At 39.4% G+C, this 27068-nt stretch overlaps 1 protein-coding gene across 1 annotated transcript in view; it reads right to left on the reverse strand.

Moving 5' to 3' along the window:
- Nucleotides 1–1616: 1616 nt before the first annotated feature.
- LDLRAD3 (low density lipoprotein receptor class A domain containing 3) overlaps nucleotides 1617–27068 on the reverse strand; it is a 186312-nt gene continuing 160860 nt past the window's right edge. Inside the window, exons 5-6 of the mRNA XM_009895599.1 lie at nucleotides 3504–3849; nucleotides 1617–1878 (exon numbers count right to left, since the gene is read on the reverse strand). Of these exons, the coding sequence (XP_009893901.1) occupies nucleotides 1617–1878; nucleotides 3504–3849 (608 nt within the window). The remainder of the gene's footprint in view (nucleotides 1879–3503; nucleotides 3850–27068) is intronic.

A 27068-nucleotide genomic window follows, 5' to 3' on the forward strand; every position in this document is an offset into this window, starting at 1 on the left:
TATCTACATTCAAGCTCAAAAATTCTTAGGTTCTGAGCATATAAGCTTTGGACAAAAGTTACCAGGAGGAAGAAAGCAGAAGGTGTGGGCAGTTAGCTTCCTTCATTTCCATTAAACAGCAAAGTCTGTTTAATGACACTGTTCATTACATGGAAGAAGGAGTGGGAAACGTGTCTGATAGACAAATATAAATAATTTTTCAACGCAAATTTCCCTCTGGACAAGAGGAAGACACTGCATTGTTTTCGTTGTATACTGAGCACAAGCACAGCACTGCAGTGGCATTTAAATTCACAGCTTACCTTACCTCTTGCCACTCTGAATACCTTGACCTCTGAGATGCTTTCACACAGGTGATTCAACACTGTGCACCGAAACATACTTCATAGGAGACCATTCCAAGAGTTCGGACACAACAGACACAAATAATTCTGTTTTTCTGCAGAAAATAACGCCATAATGGGGAAGTCCATAAAAACCAATGAGAATGTCTTAAGTGAAACTTGGATATTTTAGAGTTCTTCTGGTGCAGTACAACTAAACCTATGCAATACACTACTTACATACATACACACAGTATTAAACATGTATTCATGCATGTACATATACACACTGTAGACAGGGCTGACAAGGCCAACACCTCTCACTATATGACCTGCTTTCAGTTATTTTACAAATAAAACAATCTTTCTCTGGTAGGTGTTTGCCTCAGGTTAGTTTTGGTGTTCAAGATTTAGCTGAAACTGTTTGGTTTTATTTTGGTTGGGGCTTTTTCATTTTATTGTTTGGTTGTGTTTTTTTTTTTTTTTAAAGAAGGAACACATGGAGTAACGTTGTTTTGCCATGCTTGAAAAGAAGTCTTGTGCTGATTTGTTGAGAAGCTTCAGTGCCTCCGTACTCAGCCTTGAAGTTTGACAGATGTTTGTGATGTTCTTGAGAAACCTCATGCAAATTAGGCCTAGATATTAGCATCTGGGAAAAAACCCTTGTTTGCTCAGTTAGAGAGTTGTTGCATCTTCACCAGCTTAAACTTTGAAAATTGCATTCACAGGGAGAATGTTCCAGTCCATGAAGAGAAGGGTCAAGTAGGACATTTTCTGCAATTTGAGAACTACCAGTGGGCTAGCATTGGGCACCAGACCTCCAAGCAGAAAGACTGCCTCTCATGTGCTTCAATGACCACCAGTTGGTACCAGGCAGTAAAGAAGAAACAGCTCACAAGTCAACAGGATGGCAGGCAGTCTGAAAACAAGAGTCCTTCTGGCATAGTTTTTGTGTGCAACATCTGTATATATTACACATGCACATATATACATTCATATACAGTAAATAGTCCAAGAAATACATCACATCAGTTCTTTGACACAGCACTGATGTTTCTCTTACTAGTCTGAACCAGAACTTGCTTGCAGAAATATTGTGGAGAGCTGATATGACTCTCATAGCTCTGTCTCTGATGAGCCCAAAATGCTGAATTCAAATATCAACTTAGTGTGAATTCAAATCAAGTCATCATTCAGGCACATGTAACCCTGTAACCTATTAGCCACAGCAGATTAACCCATACAGACTTGAAAAAGTAAATGCCTTCCTGCCCATCCCAAATACTGGAGCAGTCACACTTCTCTTTCAGCAATGTGGTTAACCAGAGAATTGCTTTGATCTGCTGTCCTCTCGAGAAGAGTTCTGTGGCCATCCATGCTGTCATGGATGTCTCTTGTCCAACTGTCGTCTGTGCCCAGAGGGCTTCCTACCATGGGGGTGTCTGTGCTTACCAGGCTTCCCGTCCGAGATCGGTAAGGAGGAAGATCTGGCTGATTAGGGGATTCAGATTCAGAACAGTAAGGCGGTGGAGGAAGGTCAAACCAAGGTGGTCTGCTGTAAAGTACACAACATAGTAAGAGGTTACTGAAAATGGTGGTAGGGAAGAAAGTACATAGTTTTCCAATTATGAAAAAAACAAACAGTATTTCTTAGCTTTTCCATGATGACACCTATCGGGAGATCTCAAACAGATCTGCCTACATTATTCAGGTCATTCCAAAACATCCACACCACTGGCTTATGGTCAAGATGCAACATAGCTAATTGCATCCTGCTTAACACTCCACACTGATTTTCATGGGTATGCACTTCCAACAAATCTTGGCTAACCCTCAAACACAGCTGCAAGAGGTAAGACTTTTTCTTGTATAACATTTACACAACCTGAGAAAGCGCTTTAAAAGAAATAAGGTAAGTAGTGGATTAACACCTATACATAATGATGTGAACACAAGAAAGCTCTGAGGAAACCTCCATTACGTGACAGAGATTAGAGTCTTATGGTCTACAAATAAATACCGAACTGAATTCTCCACATGACAAATAACTTTTGCTGTCATGATATCACTTGCAGAGCAACTGCTAAGTAGGTATAGACAAGATGAGCACTGGACTCAGGAAAACTGTTTTTTGGTTCTAATGGTAAACAAGTAAAGGAACTGAAGGGTTTAGCAGATTGATAACAGGTCCTGGGAGCAATTAGCTCTGAAATTGCTGATATTTTGTATCAGCCCAGGTGAGAAATGATTACAAGCTGGACAGCTGCTCATTTAGTTGTCCTTAATAATGAAAAGATATCATTATTATGAATGTCAACATTAAGACAACGGAGCTGCTGCCAAATGTAGCAGAGAATAGGAATGTAAATGATCATACTATCATTCTTAGATCCCAGAGTTCCTACTGAAAAATACCAACAGGGTGACAGTGAACAATCTGTATCATTGAAGTTTATACCATGCCCTTTTTATGTACAGAGGATGTCAGTCTAGGAGTTTTGTTTGGAAAGACCTTACAGACAGAGGTTAAAATGAAGGTTAATTATCTACAAATAAAACCAGTGTCATAACTGTAAAAACATCATAACCCAAACCACACCCACCCACAAAACTTCAAAGCACTTTCAGCTACTTAAAATAAGAACAGCACTTCAAAGTCCTGTTCTTTTCTTCTGTAGGTAAAGGGAAAGAAGTGCAGAGCAAAGGGACTGAACAATTTCTTTATGTAAGAATTGAAGAGCTCTTACCACATATATAAGAGTAATTTTTTTAAAACAGTATGACCTATAACCTAGTTGGGTTTTGGCAAAACTCCACATTCAATGCTCATGTTTTGATTCCAGACTGGCACAGGATATCATTGCTAGACAAGTGATACATTGCTTTACATTCTCCTGCCATCCTCAAAATCTCTACTACCAATAACACGTGCTGAGACAGCATGACTTAAGTTTGCCTTAAATCCCTCTAATACCAGTTACAGTAAGGGGACCTGAGGACCATGAATTTTTCACATGCAGGAGGAGCTCAAATTTGGCCCTATGCACGTGACAGAATTGCAATGCTGTACTTCTGTCAAAAGCAGTAGTAAGGATAAATGGGAAGCAGAAGCACAGATTAACACAGCTGCAACCAGTAGCATGAAACTTTGGTGAGCACAGAATCAGGTCCTGTACATACCTTTGGTCGAGCACAGCCTCCGAATAGGATGGCGGAGAGTCCAGGTCCACTGGCCTGTGGTAGGCCTGGTTGGACATATACTGGATCCCATTGTTGACGTTGTAGGTGACACTGCAGTGGTGCGGGTGATCGAGTACCACCAGCCGGGACAGCAGGACAGGGTGCTGCAGTCGATGCACTGGCAGAGTCATGAGATTGTTGCGTTTCCTTTGATGATGCAGGACTAAGGCAAGAAAGGCCACCACGAGTACGAAAATGACAGAGCTACCAATGATAGCATAGGTAATACTAGGGTAGTAAAGCAGCTGATTTTCTGAGGTCACGTAATCTTGGCCACTGCCTGCTTCTGCAAGACAAAAGGAAAATAAAGCCTGAGATTTGTTTCAATATAAAACTGCTCTTAACATATGCTGTGTTTTCCATTTATGCACTGTGTGACAAAAGCAAGTTTTCCTTTTTTCTTTAGATTGTGGCAAATTAGCCTATTAAAAGCATGTGCACACAAATCAGAGATTGGCCGATTATCACTCAGTCCATCCTCACCCTCAATAAGTGCCAGCAGACAAACTACTAGGGAGAGAAAAACTGAGAAAAATACACACTGTAGCAGGAAGCATGTGTACTATCATGGGATTCTCTCTCCCATCCCTACCTATCAGTCATAACTTTTTGTTTCCAGATGTGAGACACTCAGTTCTGAGGCATAAGCACAGTACCTCAGCTGTATCTGGCAAAGCACACTAGAATCAGAGATGTAAAAGGCCTAATCTTTACTTTCAATGATAACTTGCAGTGCAGTCAAAGTTTACATAGATTTTATCAAAAAAGGCAGCAGCTACATCCTGTGCTCCACAGATTTAACAGTCCAAAATAAGTACGGGAGAAAATACAGATAGCTGCTCAGTAGAGGGTGTTTATCTGGATGTTTGTGACCAGAAGACCTTCTGCTGGAAAAATTGAAAAGAAGAAAGTGTGTTCAAACAGCAAAAACAGCGATGTAAGCCTGGTAGATGTGATACCAGTAAGCGATATGAAAGTCTAAAAGCAAAGAGTGAAGTGAAAGAAGTAAACGGTAAAAGCAAAACAAAACAAATGCCCCAAACCAAACAAAAAACCCCAGGTTTGGATAGAACAAGATGAGGAAAAGAAAAACATGAACTGGGCTGATGCCATGAAAGATCACACAAGTGAGCTTCAATTTGAGATGGAAATGCTGAAGGGAATGGTTGGAAATGGTAAGTGAGTGGCAGGGAGCAGAAGCACGACCTCAAGTAGCAGTATTAAGGGGATGATGAGAAGGGATAAGAAGACCAGATCAGAAGAGGTACTTCAGATAGCATATAGTATATGTTTTATTTGCAAGAGGCACTGAGGAATCAGCAAAGTTACCGAGAATTGGTAATGGAGATGTTGGGCAGAGAGAGACCTAATCAAATTCAACAAAGGCAAGTGTGGGGTACTGCATCTGGGGAGGAATAACCCCATGCATCAATACAGGTTGGGAGCTGACCTCCTGGAAAGCAGCTCTGCAGAAAGGGACCTGGGAGTCCTGGTGGACAACAGGATGACCATGAGCCAGCAGCGTGCCCTGTTGGCCAAGAAGGCCAATGGCATCTTGGGGTGCATCAAGAAGAGTGTGGCCAGCAGGTCAAGGGAGGTCATCCTCCCCCTCTACTCTGCCCTGGTGAGGCCGCATGTGGAGTATTGTGTCCAGTTCTGGGCTCCCTGGTTCAAGAACGACAGGCAACTGCTGGACAGGATCCAGCAAAGGGCTACAAAGATGATTAGGGGATTGGAACATCTTTCTTACAAGGAAAGGCTGAGGGACTTGGGTCTTTTTAGTCTAGAGAAAAGAAAACTGAGGGGGGAATCTTATCAATGCTTATACTTAAAGGGAGGGTGCCAGGGGGATGGGAACAGTTGTTTTTCAGTGGTGCCCAGTGATAGGACAAGAGGTAACTGGCACAAACTTGAACATAGGAAGTTCCATCTAAACATGGGGAGGGACTTCTTTCCTTTGAGGGTGGCAGAGCACTGGAACAGGCTGCCCAGAGAGGTTGTGGAGTCTACCACTCTGGAGACATTCAAAACCCGCCTGGATGCCATCTTGTGCAACTTGCTGTAGGTGACCCTGCTCTGGCAGGGGGGTTGGACTAGAAGATTTCCATAGGTCCCTTCCAACCCTGACCCTTCTGTGATTCTGTAATTGTAAGAGAAGTTACAGTTGGATTTGTTCAGAGTCATGATACAGAACAAGGAATCCCCACCTGGGCTCTAGGCCCAGATAAGCAAAATGTTAATGGAATAATGACTTTGGACATCTGAAGGGATCTTGAATTGCATGCAAATCTTATGAGAAAACATAACAAAAGGCAACAAAATGCAAAGGAGGAAAGAGGCTCAGAGAAGCAAAATGGCATAAACACACCGATGCGACTCTGCTGCACTTGAGGCCAGGACCAGCACCACAGAACCATGTTTCTCCAAGTCCATTTCAGCCCCCTGTTCACAAGGTCAGGCAGCCTTTGAGTACAGTTATCTTTTTGGGGGGAGAATTTCTATTTCTGTGCAGGCTGTAACTCCTTATAGCCTCAAAAAGAAAAATACTATACTGATACAAGACATTCATTTACCTCAAGAAAAATGAGAGGCTGAGTAAAAACTAAACAAAACAAACCCAACCCCTTGACCTCCAAAATCCACACAATTACAAGAGGGCTATCCATCCAAATTCTTCATTTCCTACTGCAGGAGGCTGAGACAGTAAATCTTAACATACCATTTTCCTTTCTTTCACCTATCAACTAAAACTGCTTTTTAGTCACTCAGAATTGTAGCTGAGCCACTTACAAATTTCTCTAGCAACAACGTAATGAAATACATACGGACTGTGTCCAGCATAACAGAAGAGCTTTCCTCAAGTATCCACTGTTTGCATGAAGCTGCTTTGTGTATTTCTCTCAATACTTGATTTTCCTAGTTCACTTCCATGGTTAAACACCAAACCACGTTTTCCAGCATCATTAAAAATAACTTATTCATTAGTTAGGGAAGATTATACACCATAAAATGGCTAATCCTTTAAACATTTCCATTTTAAATCATGGATATTTTAGTAAGAAGGGATGAGATGGGAAAGAAAGACTGTACCAGAACTAAGAGAACACGATTACTGGTCCTGCTACTGACTAAGAAAACTACCACTCTTAAATAGATCTGTTTTACTGATGATGCCACTACAACCACAGATGAGAGCTTTGCAGGCCAGCTGCAAGGGACAGTTTTCTTGACACCTAGTGTCACACCTCAGTGAGGATCCTTACTAAATTTATTTCCCTGTGCAACTGTGCTGGAGAGAAAGCAGAAATCATTGTTGCCAGTCAACACTAGGTCTCCGGCTCACTCAGCAAAATGAACAAAGTCTGCATGAAGAATGTAAATCAAAGCAGAGGGGAGGAAAGGAATTTACATGCATTAGTAATTTTAATTACAGTTCATGACATATTGCCATGGCTTCTTTAATACAGTCCCTGAATTCACCAGCTGAGAAATGAATTCATGTTACGTATCACAGACAAGGGCCAGCGTAGGGAGTATAGTGACGAGCAGATCATTTTTATGCAAACATCAACAAGATTATTTGCAAGGAATGATCCATGGATGAATATCACTACCTGCAATTCTTCAGTGCAAGGAAGGTAAACATATTATGACATCCCAGGAAAATACCACAAGACTTTCATTCAACTTGGCTCACTGGTTACAGCACATTGGCATAAGACTGAGAACTGCATGCCTTTGCAGACCTGATGAGACCTAATTAGTTACCATGGGATCATTCTACAGCAGCAGAGTCCTTTCATAATTTCCACCTTATTAAAAGGGAAGAAAAATGAGATAAGTGAATTATACGTTCAACTTCTTTCCAAAATTTTTAAGGTTATACATCTGTTTAGGATAGCATCTTCTAGGTCCTGCACAAAAAGCCTCCGTAAATCCAAACAGATTAACCAGACCACTGAAAAAAAAAATATTTTGTCAGAAGACACATGGGATCTGATGACCAGCTTTAGGATAGCCTGAAACAAAACCTGGTTTATCTGGGTTTATGATCCTTTTCATACAACAACAATCCACATATCTTGCAGAGATTTTGGGTAAATTTGCAGTTAGCATGCTGGTTTGGAGCTTTGGGATTACTGTGGCTAAAGAAACATAATTTATTTACCAGTAACTTTCTATTCCTTCAGGTTGTTAGATTTGTTACTTGTATTACCACTGCATTGTTCACTGTATCTCTGAGAACAAGAGCAATCTAAGGGCATGCCTACACTGGGGACTACAGGTCTGCGTAGAGATCTCGGAACCAGAATAATAGCCATGAAGGTGCTGTTTTGAATACTGCAGTCTTTGAACCGTCCAACACAGCACTATCATTTTTGGGATCTGAATTAGCATCTCCATCAGTTCAACCAGTTCTAGCTTGTGTGTCTCTAACATGGAGCTGCACTGAGGATTACAGATATACCCTGTGAAGAGGAAAGAATCTAGTTTATCTGACAAGTGCTCTTATACCCTGGGCAGTGCCGAGTACTTTGCATGGAGACACTCTCCCCACGGAAAAATACTAGCTCCCTAAACATGCACAGTCTTTATACGTTTACAGGAACAGACACAGAACGCGCCATATCTCTGAGACAGAGTTCTACCTAGGAAGATTCAGCTGTCATTGAAGCACAGCCTTCTTCCACCACCAGAGTAACCTTATTCTTGCCTTATAGGTAGGTTTTCTGGGCCAAAAAAACACAATCTTAAGGTCCCTTAGCAAAACACACTCATAAGTGAAATCCAGAGGCATTTAGCTTCTGCTATGTAGTTTAAACCAAGAAAGACCAACCTGGATACAACCTCCCTTTTCTAGCAAAGTCAGTAAATCCAAACCTGCAAAAGATGAAAGTAACGTAAGTTACCTGAGGCGATCAGCACTGCTTGGCTTGTAGCCCTATAGAGGGCACTTCCCATTCAAGCAAAAGAAACGATCTGCCCTTAGTGGTCTTCTAAAACAATGCTCTGGCAAGAAAACTGCTCTATAGCACAACTATAACAAAAGTAGCAGAAATATGAGACAGTTTTGCATACAAGAGACTTTTACATCAAGTTTTTTCTTTGACTTAGTATATATCTGATCATGTTGAAATGAGTAACTTTTTGGTAATTCCTTGGTAATGTTCTGTTTTTTTGTAGAGCCAGGTAAGTGTACAGAGGTGTGGAAGGGAATGACGGATTATCTAGCTGAGACTGCCCAGTGAACCACTATCCATTTTGTGCACATTGTAATAGGGAGAAGGCAAGATATAAGAAGACCTGAAAAATCGTAGCTGGACATGCATGACTACCTTAGAAAGAAAAAGCCACAACTCTTTAGTTCTGCTTTAGTAAATTTGAGCAAATGTTTACACATCACAGAAATCACCAAACTGAAGTTCTTGATAATTCAGTCATCTCCCAGAAAAAAACACATATTAGCCAGGCAGGTTTAAAAAGTTCTGTCTGCTATTAAATGCAAATGCACAAAAAAGGTGAGCAGGCAAGCTAGTTTATCTTAAATTCATGAAGTATTTATTCTTTCGTGCCTTCTCCCCCCCGTTAAGAAGATCTATGTTTTCCAATCACACCACATATAAACAGTTTATCAATGCCACTTATGCCTATTAAACCTTATTACCTGGGAAATGCTGAATTCACAGATTAGAAATTTTTGGAATGTAAAAAGCTTTGTGAATAATTTACGAAACGACTGATACAGAAACATAACAGGTTGTGCTCAGAGGGCTATCTTAGTGACTGTGAACAAATTTGCTGCCTCAAAGTTTTTAAAAGGATCTGACAGTAACTGCATTAAGCCTGCCAGACATAGGGATGAGTAGCTATTATTTTATCTTTTGCAATCCTCTGCTCAAGCCTGGCTTGAGTTCATCAGAGAAAAAGCTTTTGAAATACTTCATCTGAGCAGACATCTGTAGCCTAAATGAGCATGAGTCACGGTCTATCTCCAACAAAGACACTACTGTAACAACACATTTAAATTCCAACTGGTTAAAGAGCAGAGCTGCAGCTTGGAAGGTTCAAGACGACAAAAATGAAATACAGACAGGCAGAGCCTCTGCACATTATTTACTTTTTGTGCTAGGAGTTCATAGGGCATCCAGCTAAGTCTCCAAAAACCTCTTAAATTTCTCATCCTTGATGATTTTATGTCCCACTAAAACAAGTCTTATGTAGATTTTTTGCACTGGACTTTCAGAATATTCTTTGCTCTAGGGGTGTTTTTCCCTACTGCCCTTCTACAAGCTACAAACAAGACCTAGCCCAGACAGCACAGTACCTTGACTTCACGGGGTTTCATGCTCAGTTACCATTTGTTCCCCTCCCCAAGCAGCTTGATATTTTCCTTAGACAATCCAAGACAAGGATTTTTTATCAACTGCATTCAAAGTGTGTTTTCCACCCTGCTTTGGCTTCCTCTATTTAAGGCACAGAAAAGAGATTTGTTAATAGAGGTGTTACACATTCTAAACAGACGTTATCTATGGGAACTGGCCCAAGTAATACAGTATGATTATATCTTTGCTTACCAGGTACTTGGTAAAAGGGTAAGACTTCAGGGAAAGCAGCAGGATGAAACTCCAAGCTTCTTTCAGGAACATCTACAACAGCAATGGCTCCACATCCAGACAACGCTGACCTGCACAGATGTCCTGGCTTGAAATGGCACCAGGTTATTCTGTGTTTCACCCTGTACTAATCATGTGTCCCTAATACCCATGGACCAGAAACACAGCAGCCAGCATAGCCCTTGAGCTAATAAGTTGGAGCAGAGGGTGGCTCTATTCCCAGCTCTTGAAGTTGCCCATCGTGTCATTTTCTCCACCTCTCCCTGACTCCCTGCCTTGCTATTCCCACCTGAAAACTAGATAATGGTGTTCTTGGGCCCTCAGGACGTTCTCCCAAGCCCTTATGTACTGACAAGAACTACATTGTCCTCAAAAGCATAAATGTTTCAAATATTAATAAGAAGTCTAAATACCACTGGGTGCTCTGTCTTTGCCTTTTTTTTCAGATGACTGAAAAGACATTGATGACCTTGCCTGCATAAACAGAGGAGGTCATCTTGATATGGAGAATTTGTTCTCCATCCATATTTTTTTTTTAATCATTATTGGTATTAGTGCAGCACCTTGGAGCTCTAGCAATAAAATAGTATTTTTCTGTATAATGTACTGTACAGGCTCCGAGCAAGGCGATGGCCATTGTTCCAAAGAATTTAAAGTTAAGCATAAGACTTGGAACTATATATAGTTACCAGCCTATACAACTAGCCAGCAAGACACAGATAAACCTCAAGACAGTATTAGTCAGCAGAATTAGCAGCAGTCTCAGCATGTCTCATTCAGTGCATAAGAATAAGTGTCTTATCCGTGCCTTCCTCCTCAGACTTAAACCCCTCATCCTGACCATGTGTTATAAGAGCAATGCTTTCAAGTCTTTGCACCTGCTGAAAGAGTAGCTGAGCCATCAGACTGAAGATCAAGAGCCCCACCTCTCACATGCCCTCCTTTTTATCTTCTGCAAGGTAGGATAATTATTGCATGCACTTCACACATAGCAGTTTAAACATTAAAAAAAAAAGAAAAAGGGTAAGCAGCAAACTGAGCAAATAAGTAGAAAACTAAGAAATACTTAGCAGTAGCCATGGCAACTAAAGATCTAAAATTAACTTGTCAGCAATGTAACAAGCTGCAAAGCCAAAATCTGCCATGAAACATGGAAACAATAGGTCCAGGCTTGGCAGCTGGATGGAGGCTAAGGAGGAAATTAAAGTGTTACTCAAATGCAATTCAGGATCACTCCGACATTGATCTAAGCAGCACTTCCTGGACACGTGATAGCCCAAAAGGCTAGCGGTGTCATTTGATTAATTCACAGCCAGTACAGAAACTATGGCCAAAAGCAGGGGCAGAACATAAAACGGATAAACTTTCTCCCAATAAAGCCCTCATTTCTAAATAGAGGGGTTGAGTCACTTCTGTTTGTCTCCTTTTTCTCCTTTGAAAATCGAGTGTCACCATCACGGAGACTGCCAAGAAGTTAGTTACTATAAACTTCTCAATATTTTATGACAGGAAGATGTCACTCAGCAAGAGCCTGATGCACTGAAAACTCTAGGGGCTTCTACTACTATTGCCTTTCTCCCAGTCACTAAATTAAACCTGTTCTATGGAACAAAAATCTCAAATAGCAGGACCACTAAAAGGCTTTTTGGTGGACCAAGCTTATATAACAAAGCAAGAATATGCTTCAAAGAAAGAAAACTGTACTGTCTTCATAGCATAAGTGTGCTCTTGGTGCTCTTGCCGCTCTTGCCAAGACCTTTGACAACGAGCAGCATCCCAGGCTCTAGCCCCAATGCTTGCACTGATGCTAAACTGGAGATAACAGCAATTGATTTTTCCCTTTAATCTCCAAAGAGATATGCCAGTTTCACATTGTTCAATTCACAAACAATATTCCCCAGCTGCACAAAAAGTCCAGATTTTGGGTTTCCGATTTCTGTGTAATCCATTCTGTACAATTAATGAGTAGTGTTGCATAGTCTTGAAAGTTAGAACAAAATAATGTTTTAATGGAAAGGTTAACAGAACTGTGAAATTCAACCAGCAAGACCAAAGCGGACTCCCAGTCTCCAACATCAGCTTTATCTTCACTTCTTTAACTAACGGCATAATAAGTATATTTTCTACCAAATACCCTTGGGAACACTGCCAAATGTATATGCAAGTGCACCATCCTGTCTTCTGCAAAGGTTAATTGGAATAACAGAGCTCTGAGGTAGGTAAAAGCCTGGACATTGCATCAGCTCCCTGCTAGCACAGAAGCATGCTCTACCTTGATTAATTTTGAAAGTCTTAAGAAGTTTCAAGTCAAAAGGAAGGCAAATAGATTGGTCAAAGGCCATGGGTGGCTTTGCATTTCCTATTCCAGTCTGACCCTAAGAGTTTAGAATCCAAGTTTCCATGACATGCCCTGCTAACATTGCTTGCAATCATTTGAATATCTAGGGGAAAAAAACCCCAAACAACAACTCAAAATGAAAGTAAACTAATTAAAATGAAAATCAGTGGATGCAATGTTTGTTTTTATCATCTATCAACTGTGAAACAAAATTACACCACATTGTAAAACTTACTGATTTATCTTGGGTGATCTACATGACTGCAAAAATGCATGTTATTTCAATAGAATGTCTGGAAAAAGCTGAACGTGGGATGCTGTACAGGACAGACAGATGAATTACATTTTTACAGCATTTATTCTGGAGGTTGGTAAGAAGAGACACATACTATTGAGCTAGAATGTACACGTTAACTTTTGCTTAGATGTCACATTAGTGGTACAGACAGTTGGTGCATAAGAAGGATAATAAGCAGAAATGTAGTGCAGGGCTTACAGAGCCTGCAGAGTCAGCTATACTTGGCAAGGAATACTGCTTAAGTGTGATTTAGATATACTTTAAGGTAAGTTTTTAATCAGCTTTTTAATTTAGTCTCATCATTCAAGGACTGTATTTTAGTGGCTCTGCTTTTTGAAAAAGTGTTAGTACAAAGTCCATGCCCTGTCTTATACATTACTATTATCAATTCTATTTTTTTCTAGAATTGTGAACAGGAAGAGATATTGTCAGATACACAGTCTATATAGCTTCACTTGTTCAAGACAGCATCCTAACAATTTAGAAACCATTAGCAGGGTGTGATCCTGAGTATCATAATAAAATATAAAAAGATAAAAAATAATCAAAACGGAAGCAGAGACAGGCAAGGCCTGCTAGGTCATGTAAGACCTTTTCTAGGGTCACAGTTCGCATTATCCATTCATTCCTACCCAACGTCCCTTCACTGACTGCTTCTAGGATGCAATAGAAGAAATGGGAGGCAAATCCATTCTAGCAAAAGACCTGCAGGCTGCCCTATCTGCCTCTAGGAAACAAAAGGAGATCAGAGATGAAAGCAAGATCACAACAACTGAGGGGATCTGGGGAGATACGCAGTTCAAACCAAGATGGGGCTCAGTTCTTGGTTCCACCAGAGAAAGCACCTGCGTGAAGTTACATCATGAGATGCTTTGCTTCTTAAAGTTATCCTGACTTTGAATTACAATTGTTTGACATACTAACTAATGTTTCCTTCTAGCTACAAGCTCTGTAAACAGCAAGCAAATCTTGCCAAACAGTGGCCCCAGTAGCTTCACTATGTTCAGGTTACACCTTCAGGAAGGTCTTAAACATACTTGGTTGCAAATCAAACTCTAAATCTTTCCTTTAATATTACAAAAAAAGAAATAAAGCATAAAACACTGCAGCAAAGGTGACAATTGGTTGTGAAAGTAGCTATTGCATAGCTCTTTTCTGCCTTCATGAACATAAGACACAGACTATCAAATGCCAGAGAGAGAGGGCGAAGAAAAAAGACAAAAAGAGAAGCAAGTAAAGAAAAAAAAAAAAAAAAAAAGAGAGAGAAGCAAGTGAAGCAGAGAAGAAAAAAAGGAAAAAACCTACATTTGAAAGCTACTGTACACGAACGGGACACCGATGAGTATCCGGAAGGCAGTAACACCTGGAAGAAGACAAACTTGTGCTTTTCATCCTCTGCTGAAAATCTCACCTGATCAGAAGGTATGACACTGAAAATAGGGAGTGTGAGGGAACCATTCAAAGGCTGTGGCTGGCAGTGGTTCATTACAAAATCGAAAGCTTTACAGGGGGGCCCAAAGGGCTTTGCTCTGAATCCGATACTATTCGAGAACTACCTGAATGACAAAGTAGAGAGAATATCCTTATTCAGCTTGCTGTTATCCAACACAAACACCCTGCTAGACAAGATTAAAATTCAAAATGATCAGAAGATAGCAGAGATGGTCAGGATCACATGTAGTCAGGTGTCAGCAGAGAACAGGGTGTTAACTGGCAGTGAAAAATGCAACCCAAATAGTACCCAGCCTTAGCAAGGTGTCTGCTGAAGTATATATCCAGCTTAGGATATCACACTTAAAGAAAAACCAAAGATGAATCAGAGCTCGCTGGAGAACAACAAGACTTATCAGATGTCCATAAGACATTAACTACCAAGAAAGGTTGTAACAATCGGGGTTGTTTAGGCAGAAGAAAAGATTGCAAGGAAGCTTTTAATATTTTCAAATACAGAAGTTTGAAAAGAAAGGGAATCAAAACAATGCCAGCTCCGACTAACAATATAAACTCAGTGCTTTCAAAAGCTGCAGGAAGGTGTCCCAAATGACTAAGTGAATCACAAAATGAGAGATCACAGCTTTATTTCATAGATGTAATTGATTAGACCTGCTACCTCTGCCTGTGAGTGAACAGTAGTAGCACCACATGCCTCTGTGCCTTTAGACTTCCAGTTACCCTGACTGCTCTGATGGTTTTATTGTAGGGACAATGTCCCTTTATGTCCTCAGGAGAGTTTCCCAAAGTTCTCCTGCAGAATTTAAAAAAATCCTACAAATTTTAAGTAACTACAAGTCAGCTTGGATCTGAACCATTTACCCTCAAAGGCAAACCACCACAACACCTTACTAGCAACTTCCTAAGCCAGGTGTGTAGCTCTGGCATCATATGCAGTTTGCTAAGTGGCAAGGATAATGAAGCACTGCAATAGATCGCCTCAAGCTAACAACAGTCTGGATGCCTCTTTGGAGGCACCTTGAGACCTCCGATCATCCTGAATGTATATGCTGGCCTATAGTCAAAAAAAAAATTTAACAAAACCTCCAGCCATGCCAATCAAATAACCCAAAACACCCCATAAACCCCAAATTTGGGTTATTTCTCCAAGCAAGCTGACAAACCCACATTAGTTTCACCACGTCTTACTTCAGATAAAGAGAAAAAAAGAACAAAAACACCCTCTAACAATGAGGTGTTTTCTCTTGTAAAGAATTTTGTCTCACTTGTGTGATCCCACCCTACTGCCAAGTTCAGTAGAAGTTCATACTTCATTGACAAATCTATAAATTCTGCAAGCCTTAGAAGCTAACCATGCATTCACAAAGGAAGAAGGAGCTCATCTCCTCCTTTAATATGTAGAGGAAACTTGGATAGCTTTCTCTTGTACATGGACTCAGCATAACATTTCAAACAGTAAATCAAGATATTATAGTACCTGGGACTTTATCCAAAACCTTCATTCCTCTTTTTGAAATATGCATTATAAAAATTTTGGTCTCACTTCAGCAAGTTTTCATATAAATAAATTAAGCAAAAAATATCTTTAATTACAGTACGAAGAAAATCGCTGCACTTGAAAGGTTGTTTATTCAACACTGAAAAATGTAGCCTTATGAATGTGAGAGTGCCAGATTTTATTCTTGCTGAAGATGTAGTCTTCCTTTTTGTTTCCACAGAGACTGTGGAAACATTTATTTTCCCTTTGACCCTGGCTGACCAACTGAACTAGCTATATTGAATTGTGCAATTCTTGATATGAAAAGCATGTGTACAATGCAAGAAAGAAAAATGTATGTTAAAATTTGTATTAAGAGGCAAGAATCGTAACTAATAATCACTATGGCAAGATAATTACTGTATGCAAGGACAAATGAAGAGATTTTTGGTAGCATACTTAGAGTTCACATTCTGCATGGAAAGACTGGAGGCAAATAATAATGATTAGTAAAGCTAAGCATAGCTTAAAAGGCACTGAATTAGCTAATATGTCACATGAAAATGAACCTTGATTGACAGAATCTTAGTCTAATTCATAGCAGTCGTAAAGAAGGTTAATAGAAAAATGGCTTATCACAACCAAAGGATATTAAACATATTGTTGCACAATTCTACAAAACCCCAATGAAACCATGTTTGGAACACTGGCACCCTATTTTGGCCAGCTTATTTGAAGACAGACAGAATTAGGTTGGTGAGTACAGCATGAGAAACAAAGATGATGAATGGGGAAACAGGGCTTAAATATCTAGACAGAAAAAAGTAGGATTTCTTTAGTCTTGAGAAAAGATGATTAAGGAGAGACATGATTGAAGTATTTAGAGTAGCCATGGGTTATAAAAATTAAGGTCAGTGACTCATTTTTAGATTGTTGGGCAGACCAGAACTAAAGGCAACAAGGGTAAAAGGGAATAGATGCAGGACAAATTTAATGATACACGTCACAGAAAGAAGAGAAAATAATGAAATGATGTTTTGTGACTATATTCAAACCAAAGCTGAGTGAATGTATAGAATATGTGCTGGGGAATAACCACACCATGTGGGAAAAGCTTCTAGGGAGCATCTTTTGTAATAGCTGAGACAAGTTTCCATACACAAACACAGAAGAGAATCTGCAGCAATTTTAAAAATCATTGTTAAAACAAAATAGGTTAAGAGTTTACCTAATTTCAAACAGGAAGAAACAAAAACATTTACTACTACTCCTTTATAGTACAGATGCAAATAACTAACTATACCAAAATAACTATTTCTTTTATAGTAGTCTGCCTTCAAGTATTTACAGACAAATCACAGGAATGTTACAGTAATCTAACAAGATAGGTAAATGTATTCCTTACCTAAAAAGCAAAGCTTAAATTAATAAAATGATCCACCTAATGCTGCAGACCCAAAAGTTGTCAGCCAGGGTCAGAAATGGGAGTTCTCAGCTTCCATCAGCCATACCCTGCTCTCTGCACATACACTTTAATGGATTATTTAGTTTTTCTTTACCGTCATAAAGGAGGTAGCTTTATTGCTTTATTCTTAAGGTGCACTTAATTATCCTTAAGCAACACAGTACTGTCCTCCCCAGCACTCTGTGGTATTTTAACAAGCCATCTACAGTGTCCATACATTCAAGATGGAGACTGATTTAACATGCCTATGTATCAGCTTAAAAACTGGCCTAAACACAAATTAGGAAAGAAAACTAAAAAAAAACCCAAAGTCACACTGGATTCTAGACTAAGTGGAACATAACAAATATCTGGAAAATAGTGAATAAAACCCCAAAACAAATCACATACGCTCTCTCCTCATGACTCCTTGCTCCCTTTACAAACCATTTTTCCTTAATTTTTCAGCTAATTTCTGTTTCTATAGATAAGGACCCCATAAAAAAAGAGCTCTGGAAGCTAAGGGCCTGACTCTGATCTTAGCATCACTGTGTACAGCAGTCACTCTTGGCTCATGCTGTTGAAGATCAAGATGATTGCTCCACCTTATGCTCACCTGCGCAACTCTACATCTTTCTCTTTGAACATTTTAAATACACAAACAATAAAAGGTGCAATTTGCTTTGACAGGGCTTTTCACAGAAGTTGCAAGAGCTGGAAACTTGGAACATAATGGTGACCTACAACTCAGGAAGTGACGGATGACCTGGGAGACATCTACATAGGAAAAACAGATCCTATAAAGTCATTTTCACACTCTGGGGTGTAACTACCCTGCTTTGGGAGTTTCACAGCAGTTTTGAGAGGATTAAAACAAAGAACAGACTCCATAACTAAGCCAGCTAAAAGTTTAATTAAATACAATTGCTTGCTGTGCTTCCCTTCCCCAAACAGACTCATGCATATTCATCACTATAATTACAGCAGAAAAAACTCCACAACTAATTATGCCACGCTTCTCATCTTCTATATGCCTGGAATTTTTTACATAATTACTACTGAAATTAATTGCAAGTTAGTTAATTTTGCACTTTGTCCTTTCAAGCTTAATTGAAAATTAAAATTTTTCAAACCAAGTCATTCTTGTAAGCATGGTGCTTTTACTTCAGATGATGCCATACACCAAAATGTTCTTTTAATTGCTTTTAGTAATGTAGCATAGAGTACTAGTAAGGTAGCACAGAGAAGTACTGTAAATGTTGTAATTTAAAATAAGAGAGTGTTGCTCTAATACATATTTACTATACGCTTGTTAGTTGTACACTCTTCAAAGAATATTCAACCTGCCTGCTGCCACTTGGCATCTCATGCAGTACATTAGCATGTCATCCCCCGAGACACAAGCTACTCCATCAGTGCCACAGTTAGTTAGATCAAGCTGAAACCTGGAATTTTCTTTGAACTGTGGTCCAAACGTTATGCCTAATATTTCAAGGGTGAATAACCCATTTCGGATGTCCAGTTCTCTAATGGAATTTTCAAAAAGGAACAAACCTTTCTTCTTGAGAAGTGGGGGAAGAGGGAGAATCAAATAGGAAAGCCAAATTTTGACTTGGCCTAGAAAAATAATTGCCCAGGAGTACATGCTGTGCATGGCAAACTTTTAAATCAGCAGGTCAAAAAGTCTTCTAAAACTGTAAGAAAGCATTAAACAGAATCTCATCATTTGCTAGGGTAATACATTTCAATCGTACACATGGTGTTTTGCTGCTTTGGGATATACTTTTTAAGAAGGACACTGTGCAATGTAAAATCTTGCTGTCTACTAAAAGGCATCTAAATTCCATCCTGTGACAGCAAATGCAAAATGCAGAAGCCCTGGATGGGGGCACCAGCAATTTCCAGAACACAACTGGTACTCGAACAGGACCAGTAACATCTCTTGGCAAACCGGAGGACATTTCAGAGGCCCACACCACATACCTCCGTGTAAATCGATCAACTATTAAGGTTACTTTCATTTAAACCCATGTACTTAGTGCCTTATAATAATGGCATTTAAATATTAGCTTTTAGATATTAGATATTTAAATATTACCTTTTTGACCCATTAAAATAATTCCTTACTGTTTAAACCAAAACAACAACAAAGTAAATTCATCTGTATTTCAAACACCTTTTCTAGCTTAACTCTGAAGCTTCAATCTTACTGGGTTTAATTTAATTAAAGTTTTTTCATTTCTGAAGAAATCTTGAAAATGTCTAATCAACTAGTAAATTTTCAGAAGGACAAGAGAAGTTTGCAAACAGAATACTTGTTCTTTACTCTTCCACAGTGTCTATAAGCCACTTATGTAACTCAATGGGTAAATTTCATCTTATGATTTTCCAAGGCTTCACTACAAGAACCAGAGAGAGTGAGCTGCAACAACGCAAGGTGGACAGTTTATAGGTTGACTCCTTCAGAAAGCAAGTTCTTCTCAAAAGCTTTTACCAACCACCCCATGAGCAAGACATCACTACATAAACGGAATAAACCAAGTTTATCAATTCTGCTATTCTGCAAAAATTTCCATTGATCCAACAGGGCAAAAGATCTGTCCACGATAAATTTATCACAAAGATCATAGGGCAGGCTATCCTGCCAGGAAGGGAATGGTTACCATTAGCTAGCTTTTCTTCCAGTTATCTAGAGTGAAGACTGGTGTTCTCAAAAAGCAAAAGGCTGAAGAGGAACACCTCAGATATGGTACAACATCAATAAATGAGAGCTTCCAAAAGACTGGTGAGAGCAACCACATCTGGAATATGTCGAGAATGTTTCAAAATCTTGTTGCAAGAAAAATCAGATCCCAGACACTTAATCCCATCACCTGTGCTGGAAACTGCTTATTAGAGCATGTGATAATAGTGCCAAAGGCTTGAGCAATACAAAGGTATACAACAGGGCACAGGGTTAAAGCTGTCCTGGACCACATCTACAGAGACAGAAAGGGACTTACATCAAGTCAGGAGGAAGTGTACATCATAATGATCAGAGTAGCTGTTACAAGAAAGGTGGAAACTTAATAGACAAGAGAAATTCCTAATTTTTAAACTCCTCAGTGAAGAGCTAATAGTGAGTTCCCAGGGTAGGTGGGGAGTAATTAAAGAGGTAATTAAAAAGAAAAAGCATTGAAAGTCAAGAGTCCAAGAATGCCAAAAAAGCACTTTCAGTTAAGTGTCAAAGACCTATGATTAGTGATCCCTTACCAGTAAAGCAAATGAATACAGTGTTTGTTCTGTCTCAGTAGTCTAAGAGTTGTTGAACCTGTGAGCCACATGTGTATTATTAACTAGGAGGTTCTAAACAAGCTAGACTGGTACACTGTCAGAAAGCAATGATTTCTGTTTTATAGATAATTTGTAACTCAATGGGGAAAAATCCCAACTTGTTTACCATGTCTAATTTAAAAAGTGAAGCAAAACATACATTCAATTGCATGCTTTCATAGACTGACTATAGGTAAATACTTCTAATCACACTAAGTTGCAAAGCTCTTTGTAAACAAGCCAAAAATTTTCTTAACCGAAGAATTTTTTTTCTTCATTCTGCTAATGGGTAGCAATAGTATTACACAGATATATACACAAAAAAAATACAATGAGTGGTTTGGTATAAAATTCTTGAAGGTTTTATGTATTCTGCATCTTTCATCTGGTGGAAGTCTTCTGTGCTTTTATTCAAAATTTGGAAAATACTTGCTAGGAACATTCAAGGCTAGTGCATATTTCCTAAGGATTTCTCCATGCATGCCCACATACTGTACTAAGAAACATTTTTAAAACCTAAAAAGAAAAGAAAAAGAAGAAAAATCAGATCATGGCAGTGTTGCAAATGTTGACTGTCATTTATCTCAACTACCCCATCATAATACTTCTGCTTTAATTAAATATCAAACTGGTCAAATAGGCATGCAGATTTAATTACTGCTGCAATTTAAAGTGAGCTTGTTTCCCCTTGAAACCAGTGAAGGTTAGCAGGATGATCCCAGTCTAACGGAAAATCCTCAGTCTGGCAATATGCTGGACAAGAATTTGTCCCTTATGGCATAGTTTAAACACAATTCTCAGCAACACAATGCTCACAAAGAAGTACTGGTTTCACAAGTTTAACCCAAAAATACCTGAGGTCTCTGGCAGCTGAACTTTTGATAAAGCAAATGAACTGGACTGTTATAGGGAAATGACATATTCAGCTTTAACTTTGTCAGCTCAGTGAGAGTGGACCTGATGTCAGAAGTCCCTAAACTTCTTCAGGTTTGATTGATATTTTTCTCCTCTGACTCATGATTCTTACCAACCATTTGACTCAGCCAGGGGTCAGGTCACTTCAAGTGAAGCGGTCAGAGCTCTCATAGGGGACAACAGAGCTCTCATAGGGGACAACAGAGCTCTCATAGGGGACAACAGGGGGTACAGGAAAGGGGAAAGAAAAGGGGAAACCTCGGAAACAGCTTTGAGCCAGAAGTGTGAGTGGAGGTGACTGAGGGACAGAAGAGTCTTTTAGGCCATACGGCATCAGTACAAAGTGTTTCCCATCAAACACAGAATGAGGATTGTCACCTTGAGCAGAGCCTCTTCAGAACTTCCTGTTCACATCAATGGTTTGGAAAAGATCAAGAATACACCCAACACGATGACAATAAGATGTTTTGTTCTCTCCTGAGGTATGTCCTAAAGGGACTTCAGCAATTTGGATTTATTTAAAAGACGTTAAGTATTCAGTGAAAAGCAACTGGCAGCTAAGAAGGTACTTAGTAATACAGTCCTCTTGCATTTAAAAATTGCAGATGTTCCTGAGTATCTTTATAACCCTATTCTAATACTCTGTCTAGACAAAAAACTCATAGAACGTATAACACGACACTTTCTACATCCTCTGTGGGGATTAACCAATAAATCAGGTTTGTAGACTCAGAAAAATTGCATCCTTTTGAAAGTGACTTGCCAGATTTCAGTAAAGGAAAGGTTTTCTGCCCTTGGGAATAAAACCATGATGCTTTAAGGATGAGTAGCAAGAGGCCATACCCAGGAAAATAATTAAACCAGTATTGAGGTAACAGAATCTATAGAGATGAAGGAGAAAACGATGACAATTTCTGTGCTGCACACCCTCTTTTCAATGCTGCATTTTACACAAAGGCTCCAAACTTGACGCTCATTGTACAGAACAAATATTATGCATAGTCTTCATTGCATGCTAATTGCATAACAGAACTGCAGCATTATGACATTTAACACAAAAGCAGTATTCTATTCTCCTCTTTCACTATCATCTGATAGCAAAGGAAATCAGGGTTGTGTGATCTTACCTGGTCAAAGGAGTTCAAATCAATGTTCTTTTATCTCCCCAACATTACCGAACCTACCCAGGCTGTAGGTCATGGCCTAGCTATTAGCATTCACCTGAGAAACAGGAGAAGGCAATTTGGATCTCTTGTCCGGGGACTTAGCTTTTCTATATAGTGCAATATATAAATACGTAAGCCATACTTAAGGAGGAGAATGGAATACAGACCTGCCTCCTCCCGTGCCATTTTCGTGGCATCCTTCCTCTTTGTCTCCCTTACTAGCCCAAGGACTCTCAAATTCTCTCCCACAAAGGAAAAAAACAGAAGGAAAAAAGTGTTTCCACCCAAATAGGCTGAAGCTGTACAGTTAAAGGCTCTCTCTTTAGGTATTTTGTTCTTAATCACTTTGGGATGAGGGCAGCAAGGTGTTGCATACCCTTGGACAAAGTTTTAACTATGATAGTGAATGAAAGGGAAAAGCAGCTTATCCTAGGTCTTTCTGAGTTAAGTGGATGTAAATGCTACATTTCTGGTGGAACTCAATCCTACTCGTGCATGTAAATCCTCCAATTTGTGAGCCTTTGGTAAATGAACTCCTGCTGAGAGCATCCCAATCAGATACAGGTGTGAAACCAAAGGCACAGGCTTTACCCTGCCCAAATGGAAGCAGAGACAACACTCCAACTGCATTAATCTAGGTATATTTTTTGGACCAACTACTTGCCACACCCCAATGGCATAGATCTTTCAAACATGCACCCTTCTCATTCTGTTGTCTCCACCATTATCATCAGTGTAGTTCTAAATTATGGGGGACAGATTAGCAACAAACGTTCTTTCTGACTTTGTCTTTGGCATAGTTTCTTTGCTGAAACGCATTTGCTTCCTAGTTGCTTGCTGTTTCACTGCTAACTGGATATAAAGTATTTCATGAACTGCACATCCTTATTTAATGATCCTTTATACTGCACTGCATTTTTAATAATGGGCTGAGTGAAAAAAAAAATATACTGCATTACATCACCCAAGGCAAATACTTTCTTAAATAAGGGAAATTTCCCTTAATTTGAAGCTCAACAGACCAACTTCATCCGTTCTGTTTACTTATACCAGTGAATGCACGCCACAAAGCATAACCATTTGCCATGGCAATACATTCAGAGCTAGGGCTTCTGGTGTGTGATAAACATTTTAAAACCATATATTCTTAACCAAATTCTTTCTTTTCCAGCAGAGAAAAGCTCGTATTCATTCATCCATTGTATACTGTGCATTTTTAACAGTTCAGGGGGTCACTTCACTAAACCCTAACCCAAACTGAATTGTATAGAAATAGTCCAAGGCTCTGACTTTCTCCTGTAACTAATGACACTTTCTCCTAAAACACACAGTACGTGTTCCTTACTATTGCTCTTGACATAACAAACCAGGTACCTTAGAATTCCCCTTTCACCCCTTCCTGCTTCACAGAGAAATCAATTAATTTCTTTGTAATGGATCCAAAGTTTTTCATGCTATAAGTGTAATTCTGACAAAATCCTGATTATTAAAATGTCCTAAAACGATGCAAGCAAATGCTTTCACCTGTCTGAAAGAACATTCTGACCTAGGTTGAAAAGCAGGAAACAGAAGACACAGACGTACACTTTTCAAGCCACAACCTGTCCACGGATGAAGCCTGCTGTTTATTACTGAAAGCATTTTGGCAGGAAGAAAACATGCCAGGCACCCTATACTCCAGTGATATATGCACATGTATACAAAAGAGAACATATCTGTCAAGACTGTATTAATTTTCACATTTGATTGCTCTGGTCAAACAACTAACCTGCTTTGCTGATTGAAAAAAAAAAAAAAGGCAACTTTCTCCCCCTTCTAGTTAATACGGACTCTTCTCCATCAACAAAAAAATACATTCTTCTGCAGGATACCCAGAGTTGTGAGTCCAGGTTTGCTGTTCTGCCTCGGGGTTATACTGTGCATCTTAAATCATACAGAATTTAAGCTAAAATAATATTAAGTTTATGATCCTGTTGGTTTTTAAAAGCTAATGATATGTGTGCTACTTAGAGCAGACTGCAAGCCCAGTGGGAGGCATATAATTAATACAGTCTGTTCAAACAAAAACAAATGCAATTCCCCTTCATCTGTCAGCCAGCTGTACTGCAACCTGAACGCAAGGAACACAGAACAATAAAGCAAGCCTGTGAGAAAATCAGACAGAATTGGGACTTGACAAAGAACAGTAAGAATATAAGCCAATTCCACCAATATTAGGCAGGAAGATTTGAGTTTTGCAACATCTACTTCTTAATAAATATAAATTTTCACCATCTGCTCTGATTTCTGCTTTATCTTTCCTAGCAGCGATTAGCAGGCAATTTTGAAATACTCTTCCCCAAGGAGATCTCTTCAATTATACTATACACTGCTCTAGATTATGAGAGCTTGCAAATTCAGGCATGGAGGAAAAGCATGGTAGCAAATGTGGTAAAGAACAAAGAAAAGAGTTTGCACAGAACTGGCCATGGGAGTTTCTCCCCAGCCCCTGAAGACATATCTACACCAACCAGAAGCCTACTGTCACACTGATCAGTACTTGGTCACAGTTTCATGCTCCAATATTAGCATTGCTCTTCAAGCATTGCTGAAGCTTGAAACGACAGAGACATTTCATTTTTCAGACTGATGCAAATGTAAGTTTATTAACATACCACGCTGTTGAAATAAGACAGATTCCATCTGAGAGTGATACCAATCTTGTAGGCTACAGGTTAGCTGATAGTTTCCAGTTAGAACACAGGGATAAGAACAGGTACCCTTTGGCAGAAATCGATACAGATAATGGAAGGGAAGCACTCTCTTCCCCTCCTGCTGAGATCAAGTGATCCAAGAGCCATCAACTGAATATTTAAGTTGAGGTCTGTATATGTATGGCTGAGTTTAACTTACCATGCCAGTAGCAACATGTTATTGGGCACGTCTTCACACACACAAGCCTGCACAGTTCCATTTTGCTTCACCTCTGGGCTCCATTTTGCAACGCCCAATGCTTGTTTCTATCTTAAGACGATCGATGCTTTATTTCAGAAAAATAAGGAAAAAAATCATCCAGCTCTTCTCTACACTATATATAAAATTAACCTGGCCCATGAATAAAATTAACCTGGCCCATGAGAGGTGTGATTCCAAGAGGGGTAACATCAGGATCTTTCCTCTTAGCACATTTTCCCTCAAAATACAGGGATTGCTACTGTATGCATTTCCTCAAATTACGTTAAAATGAAATGAAAATTGGTGGGTAATGACATGGACTGCACATCTACTTACAAAGAAAATGACTCAAAATCTGGCATTCATGAAACTTTAAATACATCAATTTTTTTTTGCGCTGTTTCTCCTCCTTCCCTACCCCCCACCTCTAAAGACATGAAACAAACCTAATTTATGCAAGTACCAAAATTCCTCTCAGCACAAAGCTTTTAATAATATACTATTTTTCAAGCAAAAGGACAATTCTAAGACCACGTGACCCAGAGGAGCTCAGGATGGTATCCACCAGCACCCAACCAGGTAAGTGACCACGAGCATTGGATTTTCTCCTAGGAGCTGATTACTGTATTGCTCCAATTTTTGCTTAGTTTAGTATTACAGAGCTATGTATTGAAGCTCTGTGGTAAATCATATTAATTTGAAATGTGTCCACCATGAGGAAATGCAGTAATAGATAACTGCTTTATTGTTCATTGACTACTATAAATTTTAATAATTGTTCCAGCCTCTACTCCTCTCACTTGGGCTTTTCTATTTAGAAAATCATACTCTTTAAAGTAATGGTGTTTTCACCTCACACAATGTCCTGACCCCATTTGCTGGATTTTCAGCTTGACTGGTCTCTTCTTTGAACTGATGATTTAAAGTGGTAGAGATAGTATTTCCATCACATTTATCCATGAAAGAATTATTGATATATTTTAAATTTGTGTAACTTGTGGGTTTGACAAACCCATAACAATTTATTGTCATTTAGACCCCAATGACCCCTCCTCACCTGGGAAGGGGAATTGGGGAAAGAAATAAGGAAACCTGAGAGTTGAAATATAAACAGATTTAATAGAATAAGACTAGATAATTAAGATTAATAACACTAAAGAATTAATATTGATCCCAATACCAATATAAAATATATGAGTTTTATACTCAGCCAATTCTATCAGCAGGTGGACAGCAAATGTCAGACACTGCGAGCGCTACGGCTCCCGGAGGAAGGGAAGGCCTCACGGGTCTAGCACTGGGGCAAGAAGTTCTCAGGATCGCAGCCATCATAGAAGACAACTTTACAGCAAACTCTCTGATTTATATTGAATGTGACATTCATGGTATGAAATAATGATGTTGGCTGACTTGGGTCAAGTGCCCAGGTCTCACTCCTCCTCATTCCTGCACCTGGCTAACTCGAAAACACTGAGACCTTGAAACCTCCATACCATAGCTGGCTATAAAGTAAATACTTTCACAAATTCAGACACTAGACCCTTCTAAAAGTACA

The sequence above is a fragment of the Charadrius vociferus genome, unplaced genomic scaffold, assembly GCF_000708025.1.
Source record: "Charadrius vociferus isolate BGI_N301 unplaced genomic scaffold, ASM70802v2 scaffold71, whole genome shotgun sequence".
Taxonomy (NCBI): Eukaryota; Metazoa; Chordata; class Aves; order Charadriiformes; family Charadriidae; genus Charadrius; species Charadrius vociferus.